We start from the raw sequence: 17,052 nt of genomic DNA on the forward strand, positions 1-17,052 counted from the left end.
CACCCACACGCTCTCTGCTGAAACTGGCCTCAACATACAGCAGAAAGTTTAGTTTGACATTTCAATGTTAAATACTAGGAAAAAATAAACAATTCCAGTACAACATCTATTAGTACAGCATCATGCACAGCCAGTGGAGGAGCATGCATGTTCAATGCGGATGGAGGGCCTTCCGGCTCTGTGAGTATCGCACGGATATTTCCTGACTTGCATGTCTTCACTTTTAATGACATGCCGTTAATGAACACATCTGCCGTTTCCATCCAGCATGGTCCGCTAGTCACGATGCGTTACACTAAAACCTGTACTGGAATTATGAACCCTCTGAAAAGAAAGGCTCAACGTGAGGAGAAGGGGGAAAGTAAGAATGGTGCTGACGAGTTCCCCCGTGAAACACTCTGTGGGGCTCGTTGCTCTCCCAGGCCAGAAGCAAAGTGGGCGAGAGTATCAAGTTAATGAAATAGAGGAATCCCCTCGACTCTGCTCAGCACCTCACAAAGTGCACAGCTTTAAAGCTCCCCCAAACCCCTCCCTCCCCTCTTCTACACGTTTTCAGCAATCTGAGAGATACTCAAAATGTAGACGGGAGAATAAAACACATCCAGAGCTAATACCATGACATCCTATAGGCTAGCTACATGTGAGCCGGTATGCACACATAAACCCAACGGCAACCATTTCAGCAGTAAAATGTAAAACAACGTCACTTAACTTCTTTTTGTATGGTTTAGAAAGTAATGAGATTACAATTAACCAACAACGGGATGTTTAAGGTAATATATATATAATATATATTCATAGGTCAAGGTTAAACACAAATCTACAGAGCGAAAAAGGCATACAGTATGTACACGATCACCCTTTCCCAGACAAACCCAACTCTGGGCTCCACTGAATCCACACCTTTACACCCCTCCCCCCTCCTCCTCTTCCTCCTCCTCCTCCTCCTCCTCCTCCTCCTCCTCCTCCTCCTCCTCATGTGCTTTAGGTGCTGTAAGAAAGCACACAGGAGGTCAATGGTTCTGTGATGGCATCTGAATCGCTGAAAATGAACCACCGTGTCTTTATTGGATGAAGGCATAGGTGTGAGTGTGTGGCTGAACATGAGCATCAGAGCGCGCCGGGTACAGCCATGTCACATTTCAAGGCATGCAACCAACACACCAAATGTTCAACTCGTACCATTTCCATCACAAGGTGTTAGCTGATATTCTTGCATCGTGTGTGTATGCATGTTTTGTTTTTAATGTAATACATGTGTGTGTAAAACTGTGTGTCAGGAAGTCTGCCTATCTGTGAGTGCACGGACATTTTCTGTCACACTATGTCCGATGGACTTCTTTCATCATAATATACCTAACATGTCTCAATGTGCAAGAAAGAAAAGCAGCAGCAGCATCTATTATTTTTCTCTTATTTCTTTTGAAGGAAAAATACTTTAAAAATAAGTAAATAAAAGTTCACGGAGGAGCTGCCGACTTCCTGATGAGTTGATGTGGGTGCGTTGTCTCCTCTTGTTCAGAAACCGGCTGCTGATGGGTCCGTTAAGCAGACTGTCCGGATGTTTCCCCCCCCCCTCCCTCACCCCACCTCTACGGCCTTTTCCTCAGGCCTCCTGGGGGGCCGGCCTCTTCAGGTCCCGGATCTGTTTGACCAGGTAAGTCTTTTCATCGTTGAACTGTTCGTCCTCCGTTCTGTCGTTCTGGAACTTGCTGAGGAACTCGATGAGTTTGGTTTGGTTCTTCAGCAGGATGTCCAGGATGGGCTGCGTCTTGTTGGGGTTCGCAACAAACACCTGGTAGTTTAGGCAGGGGGGGGGGGGGGTAAGGATGTTAATATGTGAGGATAATGTACATCTGAGATATGGTTTAAAAACGGTCTTTACTGTTTACCTTAAAAACGTGGAAAGCCTCAAACTGGATGTTGCGGCTCTTGTCTCGTAGCAGGTTCATCATTAATTTGAGATTCTCTGGCCTGCTGATGTATTTCGTCATTATGGTGAAATTGTGTCGGTCAAGAAGCAACTCGCCCAGTAACTAGATGGTTTCAGAGTGAGAAGCAGAATATAAATACAGGGTGTATGCAGGAATCCTGAAGTCAGATGTAAAACCTTTTAAGACCTTTTTTAAGACCCTTTCCACACATGTTAAGACCTCATCGCCACTTGGAGTTCTAACCGGTTACCTTGGCGACACACTTTACCTCACATTGACTATATACAGTATTGCTTGTCCTTCCTCCTTATCTTCCAACCATTTGGACGCAGACTTGCATTTCCCCATAACGATGTTGCTTAGCAACCGGCGTAAACGGACCTTCGCGCTATCAAGCAGTGAGCGTGCGATGTCCTTCAGATGACGTCAAACCCAACGGGATGCCATCAATAAACTCTACAGAATCACACGACACACCTACGCCATGACTACATTCAGGCAGACTGTAGAACACAACCTCTCTGGACCATTTATATACTTACTGAAAACAAGCTACACAATGTAACACCTTGGAAAATGCCCTTTAATACTTTTTAATAGCCTTAACTTTCGCTAAATTGATCAACTTTTAATACTTTTTACGACCCCCGCGGACCCCCTGATTGAACCTCGCCAAATGGACAGGCTTATTGCTTTAAGGTCCAATCTAAAATATAGTTAAGAAACCAACATGATGAGTTAGTCCAAATAGTCCTTATAACATAGGTACTCACACAACTACTGTTATCAAACCTCAAACTGAACCACAAATCTGAGCTTAATTAAAAACGTGAAAGAGATGGCTGGTTTCATTTGACGGTAATAATCAGGGTTCATACACTTTTTCATCAATGACTTCTCCGTGACCTTTACCTACTTTTCCATGACCAAAAACATTACTCTCAGCGTTCCACTGAAAATGGTTTATTTTAACATGGAACAGGAAAATAAGGTCTGCATCTGAAACTTGTTGTGCCCATCTGAAACAAGTAGCCTTACTAGCTTCTACACGCTAAAGCAACTCAAATCTCTCACCAGCAAAATACCTCGTCAGTTAAATGCCATTTTACGTTTCATTACGATACGATGAGTATTTATTATCATTATAGTATTACTATTTCGGCGATTAGATACAATATAAATTATATTTGATGCAACTTTAGTTACATTTCCATGACTTTCCAGGTTTTCAATGACCCTAAGAACCCTGAATAATGTGGCTGTTTTAATTGTAATACAAATAGTGACTCTGAGCTACACAATGCATGTCATTCAGCCTATGATAAAGAAGCAACCAATGTATTTATAAAATACAAGTGAAGAAGGCACCCGATGTTTACGGAGCTTCAGAGCAAACCTATACAGCGCTTCCACCACTAGATGGCGGTCTCGTGAAGGAGTTGGAGGTGGCATGGTTGTCGAGAAACCAAACACTGTGACCGTCTTTAAATAGATTTCTGAAAAGGACTACATGAGACATGTTTACAGCACGACACGCACACCCCTTACCTTGAGCGACTGCCTTTAGTCACGTAGTTTCAGAGTGGAGCAACTTCTCATATTCACTGAAGAACTAGACGGAAAGGAAGAGGGAGTCAGAGAGAGGAGACGGGGGAAATAGAGGTGGTCAAGAAGCTGGTTTTTATAAGTGTATTCATGTCTTGTATCAAAACACAAAGCCTGCAAATGATGCACCTCACAGCTGATTAGCGATGCGAGCAAAGAGACTTCCAGGTTTACTTTACATGTAACTGGAGCAAAGGAACACTTCGCTCCATCGAGGCATCTACAACATGTTGGTGTCCACTTCAAGGCATGTTGCCATAGAAGCAGCACCTCTTGTATCGTTTAATGAAGAATAACACGTCACTCTTGCTGTCGTGCATATTTTGTGACAAACTCTATATTTTTTAAAGATAATACCTTAAGGTAACCTATCAGGCAATAGCACAGGTCTCAGATATATACACATATATAAAAAACTGTCGATGAAGTGGTTTTGCTCAAAATACCAACAGATCATTCTAGCCATGCCTCATATCCCTCCTATTTCACTTCCTGTTTCTAAAGTGCTGATTTGGGGATAAAGCTTTAAAGAGGAGGGGTCTGAGCTCATGCGGGACCCGGCAGCTACCGTCTAAACTAAATGCTGCCGTGATGAAACGCCATATCATGGATTATCAAGGATCTGAAACAGTCTGGAGCTCAAAGGCTTCTCTCTAGCCGGTTACACCACAAGGTGAGTTCCTTTTAACTTCCTGCTTCTTCACACACATGCTCTCCAGCACAGGTTAGCTCCGAGTGTTAGCGATGCTAATGTAAAACACCGACCATATTACGTCCAAAACAGTCGGGCATTGTTTCTGATAGCAACGTTTCTGATTGGGCCGTGGGTCCACATTTCAGCTATGACGTCATATCGGACTCAAATCTGGATCAGCTCCGTTGTTCCCCGTTTTTAGAGATTTGGGTACGGAGGAAAAGAGAGAGGGGTTTATTTTCTGACGCTGCGTGAGTTCCCCGACACACCGGGGACACGTAGTTAGTTATAAAAGACATCAACACGTGCATTTTGCATGATAGGTCCCCGTTAAGGTCTGAATGTTGACTTCTTCTTAATTAGCTCTCATGAGTGGACTTGGGATGCATCCTCTGCTTTTTAAATACTATGGCCCAATCCCAAACCGCCCCCTACACCCTACCCCTCCGTTTGTGCGTTCACGCGGAGGGTCCGCCATATTGAGGGCTGTTCCAAAGCGTGTGGAGGGGGAGTGGGCTATCAAGCCCTCAAACAGCGAGTCTGCAGCGATGCTGACTTGAGACCGGTCTCTACCTGACCGGAGTCACGCTGTGTGTGTCCGTCAGGAAACAAGCTGTTTACAAGTAGTTCCAGCTAACATCCACTGATACACTGCGATGTTAACAACCTCATGATGACCTCATATGTTTTAACTTAGGATCAAACCTGTGTTCAGTCTAGAAAAAGGTAAATGTGTGCATTTTATTATAAAGTTGTGTATATTTACAGACTGTTGCAAAAACTAAGAAGCTTATAAACATCAGGTTTAAAACTAAAAGAGCTTTGAAACACAATGAAAGATGTTTGGAGTTTTATTTGAGTTATTCATTTAAACTTTTTGTCTCAGAGATGCTGATTTGAAACCGTTGTTACAAACAGTTACGGCACTTCCTGTTTCTGCAGAGAGGGGAGGCCGTCCCAAAGCTTGCTGCTGTGACTCCCTCCATCTGACAGGAGGAGCCTCGTTGAGCTGCGAGTGTGGCTACAGCCGGAGGGGGAGGGTCGAGGGAGTGGTTTGGGATTGGGCCTAAATCTCAGTGGGGTGAGGACTTACTCTGTCATAATGTTGCTCCAGAAACTCTGCACTCAGTAGCTTGTGTCTTGTGAGGAGGTCCTGCAAATAGAAAATGCAAAATATGAGGGAAAAGAACCGATGTAATGGTTATCACTTCATCTGTTCTTCTGGACTCTGACGGTAAAACAAACCCACGCCCGGCTGTGGGCTGAAGAGCTTTGGGAACACATGGTTTACGGCTGAAAGGAGTCGCAGAGGTTTCAACATCTTACTTTGAAAGTGGCGAATGCGTCCGAGGCGATGTCGAAGGTGGACATCTCCACGTATCTGAAGAAGTCGTAGAACTGCTCCGACCACAGCGTGATTTTGGCCAGCGGTTCATGTCTGATGCACTCCCTCAACATGATGCCGCAGTTTAGGGCGATCTCTGGAGACTCATACCTGCACAGAGAAGCGCCACACACACACACACACACACACACACACACCACACACACACACCACACCACCAAACACCACACAAACACACACACACACACCACCACACACACACACACACAACACACACACACACACACCACACACACACACACACACACACACACACAACACACACACACCACACACACACACACACACACACACACCACACCACACACACACACACACAACACCACAACACACACAACACACACACACACACCACACACACACACACACAGAGCTATCAAACAAAAAGAAACATATTTTCTATGCTAGGAATTTCCTAATCGAGCAATTCCACTCAGAAAAGTGCCTGATTATTGAACAAGAAGGACAGCAATCGTGTTACATTGTGATTTGACGAGGCACAGCCGACAGACACGTCATCCAGGAGGAGGTGTGTAATCTGCAGCTTTAATGTTTTAGAGCAACACGTGCACTTACCCTTTGAGCAACATGAAGAGGATATTCTGCTGGGTGCACAGGTACTCCACCGTGGGCGTCCGGGTGCCAATCTGACGCCGCAGGATGTTGTTGAAGATCTGAGCCACGTCTTTCTTACCCTGGAGGGAATAGACAAAGCAAACATCAAGACGTGGCGAAGCAGCAGCTCGTTTATGCAATACAGAAAAAAACATACTTCCAAAGAGAATGCAATCAGGAGATAGAGAAACTAATGGCGCGTTTCCACTGCAGGCCTCGCTCGGTTTGGTTAGGCCTCATTAGGCCCGGCTCACTTTAATGCTGCGCTTCCATTACAGTTTAGGAACTGGGGTAGTTACTATAGTAACGCAGTGTAGGCGGAGCCGTGACATCATCTTCAATGAGAGCCCCAGAAAAACCACACAGCCGTTAGCCCTCAGAGCTCACAGCTCCTCATATCTGTTCAGAAACTAGACACAAGTTAAACAAGTTCAAACCACAGACTGCCTGTGTCATGGAGAATACAGTCGCTGCTTTATTTATGTCTGTAGGCCGTTGTTGTGAGTGTGGACGGTCGGAGCATATACTGCGTTAGCTTAGCCGATCTCCATTCAGAAAACACGCATTTTAAAAGTCTGCAGACTTGTCAAAGCATTAATTCATGGTTTTTACTAACCGGTATCAGGATGTTGTTACTTCGGCATCATTTAGAAACGTGTATTACAATTAAATCACGGTCAAATATGTTCATCTTGTTGTAGTTGTAGCCCCCTTGCCAGCGATTCTCTCTCTAGTTAGCATGCTCAGCCCGACTCAGCCTGGTTGTTCCTGGCCCGAGAACCACGATTTTATGGGGCCAGAAAAACTGTGAAATAGTTCCCGCTAGCCGGTACTAGGCCAAGTGGAAACGCAACCATAAACAGGCCATGAGAGAGCCAACAAGCAGTTCTTAAAACAATGTATACTGTTTTATTTGATACACGATTTGGAAGAAAATAACATATTGCTATTATTTTGAGTCGTATTGCAATTGAGATCGAGGACGGATAGATTGTTTTTTGCATAATTATAATTGAAAATATATAACGAAGGGATCATAGCTTGATACTTCTGTGTCTTTACCAAAGAAAGATTGTTTATTAAATCTGTAAAATGTCGTTCTGTGGGCCAGGACATCCATGCAGCACCACTTTGTTTAAAATATTTGAATTCGGGTTGAGCAACATTATTTCATAGTCTTTTATTATTTTAATTATTTTTTTTTTAAATCTTGATTTTTGATTTCATTAATCTGTGTGAATCTTTGCGGTCCTGTTTTTTCACGCTTACCTTGTTGCCGCTTTGTACAACTGAATTTCCCCTCTGGGATTAATAAACATCTTATCTTATTAGTAGGGCTGTCAAACGATTACAATTTTTAATCAGATTAATCACAGCTTAAAAATTAATTAATCATGATTAACCACCATTCGAACTATGTCCAAAATATGCCATTTCTTTATGTATATTGTTGTGGGAATGGAAAGATAAATGAAAGCAGGCGGATATATCCATTTAACACAGTATGTTATATAACATTGTTCTGTGTGTCAAAATGAAAGATAGCCCACACACCTATCAATCATCAAACCGTGGGGTCTTAATTTGTTGATTTCGTGTTGATTTCTATCAAGGGGGAGTACTTCAGGAAAGTCGATAGACTCTGTCGTCCGGTGATCGAACCGCCTTCTGGAAAAGCTTCACAAGTACGTCGGTACGCAAATGCGCTTTTTGACACAAGTGACGGTACGCATTTCAGATTACGCACATAACCTGCGTACCAGTTATGTGCACCCCTGTACCAGAGCCATATTATTACTAATATGGCTCTGCCCTGTACTACAGCAAGAGGATTCTCCGTCGGGACTTCCTGCAACAACACCACGCCGTTATCTTGATTCTGATTGGCCAGAAGCTTATCAAAGATGTTCTATTGAGAAGACGATCACTACGTGACAAAAGTTTTCAAAACCGTGGCTACTGAAATCAATCTTACTAACTGCTGTCTGTGCAATTTACTCCGCGAGTTGGCAGACTTTATTTTGCTTACTTTAACATAATTTCTCATGGTGGCGCTAAGCCATTTCTTGGTATGGGTGTAGCCTACCCCAGCCATACCCTGGCGCTGCCACTGGTGGCACGTATGGGGCGGGCCATTCTGCACATACGTTAAATGCGTTAAATATTTTAACGCAATTAATTCAAAAAATTAATTACCGCCGTTAACGCGATAATTTTGACAGCACTACTTATTAGACAACATTACGATTCATTTTCAGCCCTTAACGTGATAGGTGTGTTAAAAGCTGATCAATTAAATCCATTACAGATCGCTGTTCTCTTAAAATAAAGATTTTGACAAACAGCTACCAATAAAAGTCATCATTCTGACAAACCCACTGCATGCTCCCATCAGAGAACACGTTTCTAAAAATCCCTGTCGTATTTATATGACTTTCCAATTGAGGCAGGAGGAGGGTAGATGAGGAAGATGAGGAAGATGATCACACACACAGTGAGTCATGCTGAGAGTGAGTCAGGTAAACTGCAGCAGCAGCAGCAGCAGCAGCATATTGCAGGGAGTAGACGGAGTTGCAGCAGAGAGAGAGAAGCATGAGAGCGGAGAGACGAGATTGAGCAGGAGAGAGAGAGAGGAGAGAGAGGAGGAGAGAGAGGAGAGAGAGAGAGAGAGAGAGAGGGGACACGCATCCCTTTTTCATGTTGATACGACAAATTCTTACGGCGTTCAGAAACACTGGACAAACTTCCGCCGCGTGTGCCCACGTGTGTGATGAATGTGTGTAATGGAGCGGTGCAGGCAGGGATGACGCATTCACCCGGGAGTACGCTGCGCACGGGTTCCCTCGACAAGTCAAGCAATGGGATTTCTCCTTAGGATTTTGGAAAATAGCTGGAAATAAAGGTCCGTGGAAAACGAAGCGGTTTGATGAATGCACGTTTTGTTCAGCCGGATAATATCCACATGTCCTACTTTTATAATCGTAAATCTAATCGCCAGAAGCTAAATGCTAACGTTATGCTATAAAGGAACTACAGTCGAGTACAGCAGGGTCGCACGACTTCACCATCACGCCAACTTAAAGGTGGGGTAGGTAATTCACTTCAGAAACACTTGTTATATTCCATGGAAGGCTCTTAACATCCCGATAGCAATGAATACATTAAATGCTTTGACAATAAATACATACAAATAGTTCATCTGTGGAAGCCGTGGCGCTGTAGAAAGCACGACCAATCATCTGAGCCGGCTAAAGTAACTGGATGGCCTACCTGCCTGTCAGCCTTCCATTTGTGCACAAACTTACCTCGTGCCCTCATTGGTCATGTGCGTGTTCGTGTGTGTTGGAGGAGGGGCTCTGTGAGGAAGTCTGAAGGAAGGGGCAGATTTTTTCCGGTTGTGTATTTTCAAATTGTAGCGCACTCGAGCTGGTTTCTCCATTCTTACCTACCCCACCTTTAAGACTAGAACTGCCAACGGGTACATTTTAGGAAGTGGTAAAATGCTGACTCACTTCCTGGTTTTAGGACTCGTCACTGTACCACTCGATATCAATCAGCTTACATTATGTATAAAGCCCAAGTTACACTTTGTCTCCGGGGGCTTTACAGTGTCTTCAACATGCACCACCCTTTGTTTATAAACCCCTCAGCAGCGGACAAGAAAGAACTCCCCTCCCCCCCCCCAAAAAAATGACAATAAACGGGGGGTAAAATGTAAGAAACCTTGGAGAGCAACCAGAAGGACAGACTTGCAATAGATGTTATAAAATAAATAAAATCACAACATAGACAATCCAAATGACCAAAATGAAAACGTATTAAACATTCATTTGATATTTCTCTCCCTTTCTCTTACGAAACGTCACAAACTCTCACCTCGAATTCGATGAGCTGCAGGTCTGCTACGAGGGTGCTGAGCAGGCCGCTGTTGTAGAGCTCCTGAGCGAGCTGAGCCACTGCCTCCGTCTGGGGCTCCTTCTCATTCGTCCCATACAGGATCTCCTTCATGGCCACCAGGCTCTTTGACACCTCCTCTGTGGCCTGAACGCGATATGAGAACATTTCATTTTCAGGTCAAGTCTGTCCTTTTACCTGAATGACAGCAGCTCCATTTGAAACATCGACAAGGACAAATATTAAAGCAAGAAACCAGTAAACAGACATTAGCCGCGTTCACACCAAGTACTTTGCCGTACTTAGTTCCCAGCACTTAGTTCCCAGCACTTAGTGCCCCCATGGAACTAAGAGCCAAATAAGTCCCTGAGGGAAGATTAGGCAAATGAAGCCGCTGACGTCACTTCATCTCCACCGCTCCCATGTTTTCTTTTGTGTTGCCATAAGTTAGTCTCTCTCCGTTGGTGCGCGGGGCTAATGCTAATAATGCTAATGCTAATAATGCTAATGCCAGCAAATAAAATGGCGGCTTCACAAACTTTTCAGAGTTTTACGGGGCGTGGTTTGCAATCCGCCCAGCCAATCAGAATTGGAACTTTTTCTCCCCAGGAAAGCACCACCTCTCTAGCGGGCACTGAAAAGGGGGAAAAGTTCTCTGAACTAAGTTCTCTTTTTGGTGTGAACGCAAAATCTATCGGAACCAAACGGGAAAGGTCCTCCGGTGTGAAAGCGCCTATTTAACATGATATTAAAATCTCTGAAGACCCTTTAATGCTCCCGTGTGTTTTTATTTTATTCTATTTGTATCCTATGTTTTATTGTGTTTGTAGCACTTCTCAACACGTGGCTTGTGTGGTCATTTATTATTTTATGATTCCTATGATGTTTCGTCAAGCACTTTGTGACTCTGTGAAAAGCGCTTTATAAATAAAGGTTACTTACTTACCGTACTTTTCGGACTATAAGCCGCGACTTTTTCCCCCCATTTCTTTTGTACAGCTAACGGCCACTAGGGAACCTCCTAAATCTATGGATTTTACAGGTAAAATTAACCACCTTTAACTCTATGGGCTCTATGACCGGTCCGCGCCCGCCACCTTTAAGCGGCGGGCTCCAGCAGGAAAAGATGGAGGCCGGAAAAGAGTGAGACAGGTAGCGCGCCAAAGTAAAAGTGGAACCGAGAGACAGAACGAGAGCAAGACAGACGGACAATTTAGCTGCTGCGGCTTATATGTAGGTGCGCTTTATAGTCCGAAAAGTACGGTACTTACTAATAGAGATGTCCCGATCCGATCACGTGATCGGGGATCGGAGCCGATCACGTGATTTTCCAAAAATCGGGGATCGGGAGAAAAAAATCGGGGATCGGGATTTTTTTTATTTTTTATTTAATGTTACAAAACAAAAATGACCATGTTCACGTCTTAAAGTCATCCTGAGGACTTAGTTTTGGTTTAAAATTACACAACATCATGTATGTGTTGCTTTCTTTGGGCTTGTTTTCAGACCTGGTTGCTTATTCCTCTGAAATCTGGCAACAGAGTGGGCACAGTGTCTGATAGTAGCAGCAAGCTAACGAGAGGCTACGTTCAGCTGGTGACTCGGGAGTCGGGACAGAGAAAATGTCAGGAGTTTGGAAGTATTATAAAATTGAAAGCGAAGGCAGTGTAACAGCCAGATGCAATGTTTGCAAGGCAGAGGTTCCGCGTGGTGGAAAGAACAGAGCTACGTTCAACACGACCAATCTAATACGCTACCTGAGAAACAAACACCAACAACAACACGGCGAGTACACAGCGGCCACTCAGGTAACGGCACTGAAACAACCGACACTTTCAGAGACTTTCAAAAGGAAAGAGAAACTGCCCCAGAACAGAGAAAAGGCCAAATAACAGCAAAGATAGCTGAATTCATCGCGTTGGATGACCAGCCGTTATCCGTTACCTTTTTTTTCTCTTAATGCATTGCATAAAGATCGGATCGGGAAAAATCGGTATCGGCAGATTGTCAAAATCAAATGATCGGAATCGGATCGGGAGCAAAAAAAGGTGATCGGGACATCCCTACTTACTAATGTACATTTGACCTGCGATCCACCGTGTATTTAATATAGGCATAGGGTGACTGGTGGACAGAACAGTCTAACTTTCTTAAATCAAAGGCTTGACCTACAATCTTTGAGCAGACGTGCAATTGGTGGAGCAGCTTTGACTTTAAAGCAGTGCAAAAACACAACCATTAACACATTGACCCGTTTTCTGAAGTGGCATGATAGTGCTCTGACAGAACTAGTTGTATAGTGCTGGTTAACTGTCAGGCAGAGATCCACGTATGCTTTATGAATTTGATCAGAACTGTAAAAGTGACTCATCCACCAAAGACATTATGGGAAAGGTTGTTTTTACTCGGTGTGATCATCACAGCCATCAAACACGTTGGGCAACAGGAAGACAGCTCCTGTTGCCCAACGTGAAAACAAATATGATGCAAGAAAACACTGCCATGGGGAAGGCGTATATTGTTCAAGAGAATAATTTGGTTCAAACTCTTATTTATTTCAGACACTATAATTGAACTGTGTCTCTGTATGGTTACACTATGAACTATGAGTTATATTGTGAGAAACATCATGAAAACAAGGGTGTGGTAGAAAAACTCCCTTGCTGCTAGAAAACATTTTATTGTATTATTTTTGACACCTTTTTTCCTTGGAGTTTATCATGTTATTTTAGTCGTCAACATTTTTTTTTAATTGTACCTTTATAGGTACATCATTTGTTGAGGAATAGTTCGACTTTTTTTATTTCATGTTGGGCCCAAGGAGGAATAGCTAAGCTAATTCTACTGCTAACAGGTACCCTAATAAAGACAAAAGGCGCTTTCACACCAAGTACTTTGCCGTACTTAGTTCATCAGAACTCTTTAGTTCTGATGAACTAAAGAGCAGATCGCGTTCACACCGGAATAATTCCCTGAGGGAGGATTAGGCAAATGAAGCCGCTGACGTCACTTCTTCTTCTTCTGCTTTGGGTTTACTGGCAGGCCGCAACCCACTTCACGGCGTATACTGCCACCCGGAGTCCCCGGCCGGAAGTCCCCGGAGTTGGGGACTGGCTTCAGAGTAAATCGCCAGAACGCAGACACCTCCTCATCTCCACCGCTCCCATGTTTTATTTTGTGTTGCCATAAGTTAGTCTCTCTGCATTGGTGCGCGGGGCTAATGCTAATGCTAATAATGCGAGGATAATAAAACGGGAACCTTTTTCTCCCATGAAAGTACCTGCTCTCTAGCAGGGACTGAAAAGGGGGTGAAAAGGTTCTCATGAACTAAGTTCTAGTTCCGGATTTATTTGGTGTGAACGCACATTTTCGAACTATATCGCAACTATACTGGGAAAAGCACTCCGGTGTGAAAGCGCCTAATGAGTGATGAGGTGATAAATCCTATGAGTTTAAGGTGAATTTGTGCGAGAGTCGCCCTACCTTATCGGCCTTTTTGTCGGATATATCGTGCTTCTCGAGCACCGTCATGCTCTCCTTGAGGTTTTTGACGATGTCCGCCGGCGACTTGTGGGACTTGCCAAAGGGGAACGGCATGGCGGAGCGTTACCACGAGCAACCAGGAAGCGGACTGTCCACCTGAAGGAGGAAACGTACAGATTGATCAGAGCTATTTATACGAATCAGAATCCCTTTATTGTTCGTGCCACAGAGGGGAAATGTACAACGTTACAGCAAAAGTGAAGACAGAGACAAAAAATAAAAGCACTATTAGATAAAGGGTATGCAAATAATATTATAAATTAAGTTACATTCGCTGCTATGGACAGGGTTAGGGTTAATGGACATTCCCAAAGGGATTGAAGCGACTGTTATGCTGTATATATTGATTGTTGTGTTTTTTTATCTTAATGTGTGCATATGTGTCTGTTGATTGTGTATATATAGGATATACATATTTTATATATATTCGTATTTTTGTATTCGGGATTGTGGGAAATTTTGATTTCTCTGTCTTTGCACACAAACTGAAAAGATTGACAATAAAGTTGACTTTGACAATACATGTACCCAATATGTAGTCTGTGTTTTTTGTTTTGCATTTTCGCACATTGGTGTGATTTCACAACATCTGGAGTGAATGCTTAAGAGAGAACTGAACAGCACAGAAGGGTCAGACCTACATTAATGTACGGCAACACGGTCCCAGTGTTTCCAGGCAATATCTTTGTTATACTTTAAGCTCAAGCTTGGCGTAGCTCAATCTCACAAGCAGCTATAAAGAAAGCTCAGAAATAGATGGTGAGTCGGTGAAGATTACAGACATACAGCCAGTGACTCACAAATGATTCAGAAGTTATTGTCATGCAGACGTTGCAATGACATGCAAGTCTGGACAAAGGCTGAACAGTCGATACAACACGTCCAACATGAGCTACACCTATCAAATAATACATTTGAAAACAGCAGCGTGGTTGGATGTTACAACTGTACGACTGAAATGACAGTGAAATTATTTGATTGTTAAAAAAAGTCATTTAACCACAATTATCTTTTTAAATCGGGAATTATTTTTTCAATAATTCCTCAATTAAGCTACCTGTCACTCACTGCTCACTGTAAGACGAGTCATCACTGTTAAAGGTCCCATGTCATGCTTTTCCGGTTGTCACCCGTCCCCTTGTGTGTTATGAAGGTTTTCATGCATGTAAACGGTCTGCAGAGTCAAAACCCTCAAAGTACACCCTGTAGCGAGTAAAACTCTAACACAGAAAATACCTCCCCAAAACGCCTCGTTGGAGATACGTCACTGTCCATTTGATTCTTCCGGGGCCATCTGATGTCATGTGGTCCCTGGAACGAAATGGACCAATCCGTGGAGCCGTTACGTTACGTCCGCGGAGCTGTTACGTTAAGCCCCCGCTGATTGGTCCAAATTGACCAATCCACGGACTTCCTCACACACTCAGTGCAGGCAGCTCTGCTGATCTCTCCTCCCTGGCTGCAGGCTGATAACAGACAGTTGGGATCGCGGCGAAGTTCTCTCTGCAGACCCATTCTCACAGCGTCTATCAACCTTTTTCTTACTCAATATCAAGCCACACTTATTGTTTTTACTTCGGCTGAGACTGTGTGTGCTCAGGGTGAGTTTGGCTGTGTTTCGCTGTGTATCGCTAAACAAGGAAACCACACCTCCACGGAGCTCAGCGCGATCCACAACGTCCTGACTGGTCCCGACCAATCGGAGCACACTGTGCTCACAGGGAGGGGGGGCAAGAGCTACAGGGAGGGGGGGCAAGAGCTGCATCGAGCCGTTTAGTGGAGAGAGTGAATACATACTTTACAGAGATGCTGTGAGAAACCAATGTGAGTTTGGAAAATTGCACAGTATAAATGTATTCTAGTAGACCTCAACAACGGAACTATGATCAGTGGAAATGGCCATGACATGGGACCTTTAAATATTATTGAATACTCTCATCTCACGTCTATGTGTTCTTCTTCCATGATACTTCCTTCACTTTTTAAATCAAGTTCACTTTCTACCACGATAGCAAGATGGACAGCATTACCTTTTATGATATGGTCAATGTGCTTCTTACTAGATAGCACTTATATACAGATAACTATGGTAATAAGTGCTAATTATCCGATCAGTATTGTGACGTAACGTGTAATTCCTAGCCCAAGTGTAGCGTCAAAGATAACCGCAGATCCAGAGAGAGAAGAAGGAAGTAGTGTTGGAGCCTATCCCCGAAAAAACATGTTGTTAGTGTTCCTCTTTCAGACCTATTTCTGCCCTGGCTTCCCACTGAAATGCACATTAACGACCTGCTGTTAAACATACTACTAGCCCCTAAAGCAACACAGTGGGCTGACCCTGATTAAAAGATCCATTGCTGGAATTGAATATCATTAAATTGGGCCAGGTTGAATATATAAAAATACACTGGCAGAAAGACGATGCATTTACGCAACTTGAGTAAACGTTATATATCTCGGTATGACCTTTAAAGCTTTGTGAGTCAGCGGGGATGTTGTGAATAATCTGGTCATCGTCAGTGAATGATTAACCAAGCGTTGTTTACCATGACATAGCTTCAGACCTTTGTTTGACCCCCTGCCTGCAAACTGACACCTCACCACGTTACTAAATATACACAGTACGTTCTCGGGTAACGTATTTAGGGCAGTAAACTCCTCCGTTAGCAAAACACAACACTTACTTAACAAGGACCCTTATCTACTGTACACAACTCCCTGACCCACCCAGCGGACCAACTTACACAAACTCTGGGGCAAAAGGAAAGGTTTTTTTTGATAAAGCAAGAGGATATCAACACAGCAGCCTACATTTTATTTGCTCAAATACTAGGTTATAAATAATGACTATACCGAGAATTCAAGAAACACATCAATACAACTTTTGATTTAAACTTAGAGCTCAACTAATGTAAGGAAAATATGGCAGAAAAAAATACTGTTTTCAGCTTTCAAATATCATTCGCTGCTTTTCAATGTTTTTATATTTAGGTTAATATCTTTGAGTTTTGGAATGACGGAGCAAGACCTTGGATTCTGTAAAACTGGGATCAACATTTGACGCTATTTTCTGACAATTTATAGACCAAACAATTCATCAGTAAAATAAATCATTTAAAATGTAAATAAAGTAGCAGCCCTAATCCCAATATCATGATCATTTCAGCCAAGGATGTATTTAATTCCAATATGCTCCTCTGACATGTGTTCAAGATGGAGGGCTATTGATGTTTGCCACACACACTATTAATTAGGTACAGATCGAACACTGAGAGCCACTGATCTGAGAGTCTGTCACCAACCTGAACTCTGAACACAGGCGCAGTGTAGTAGTCACAAACTGGTCTTCTTATTTGCTGGCA

At 43.3% G+C, this 17,052-nt stretch overlaps 1 protein-coding gene across 1 annotated transcript; it reads right to left on the bottom strand.

The window, feature by feature from the left end:
• Positions 1 to 1,017: 1,017 nt before the first annotated feature.
• cab39 (calcium binding protein 39) lies at positions 1,018 to 17,052 on the bottom strand. The gene is given in 11 exon segments (XM_034097468.2): positions 1,018 to 1,795; positions 1,893 to 2,036; positions 3,483 to 3,504; positions 3,506 to 3,546; positions 5,327 to 5,386; positions 5,560 to 5,728; positions 6,215 to 6,333; positions 10,130 to 10,294; positions 13,631 to 13,786; positions 14,927 to 15,001; positions 16,993 to 17,052. Coding segments are annotated over 9 exon segments (1,023 nt in total). The 5' UTR covers positions 13,745 to 13,786; positions 14,927 to 15,001; positions 16,993 to 17,052; the 3' UTR covers positions 1,018 to 1,606.

Source organism: Pseudochaenichthys georgianus, chromosome 13 (assembly GCF_902827115.2).
Source record: "Pseudochaenichthys georgianus chromosome 13, fPseGeo1.2, whole genome shotgun sequence".
In the NCBI taxonomy this organism is placed as follows: Eukaryota; Metazoa; Chordata; class Actinopteri; order Perciformes; family Channichthyidae; genus Pseudochaenichthys; species Pseudochaenichthys georgianus.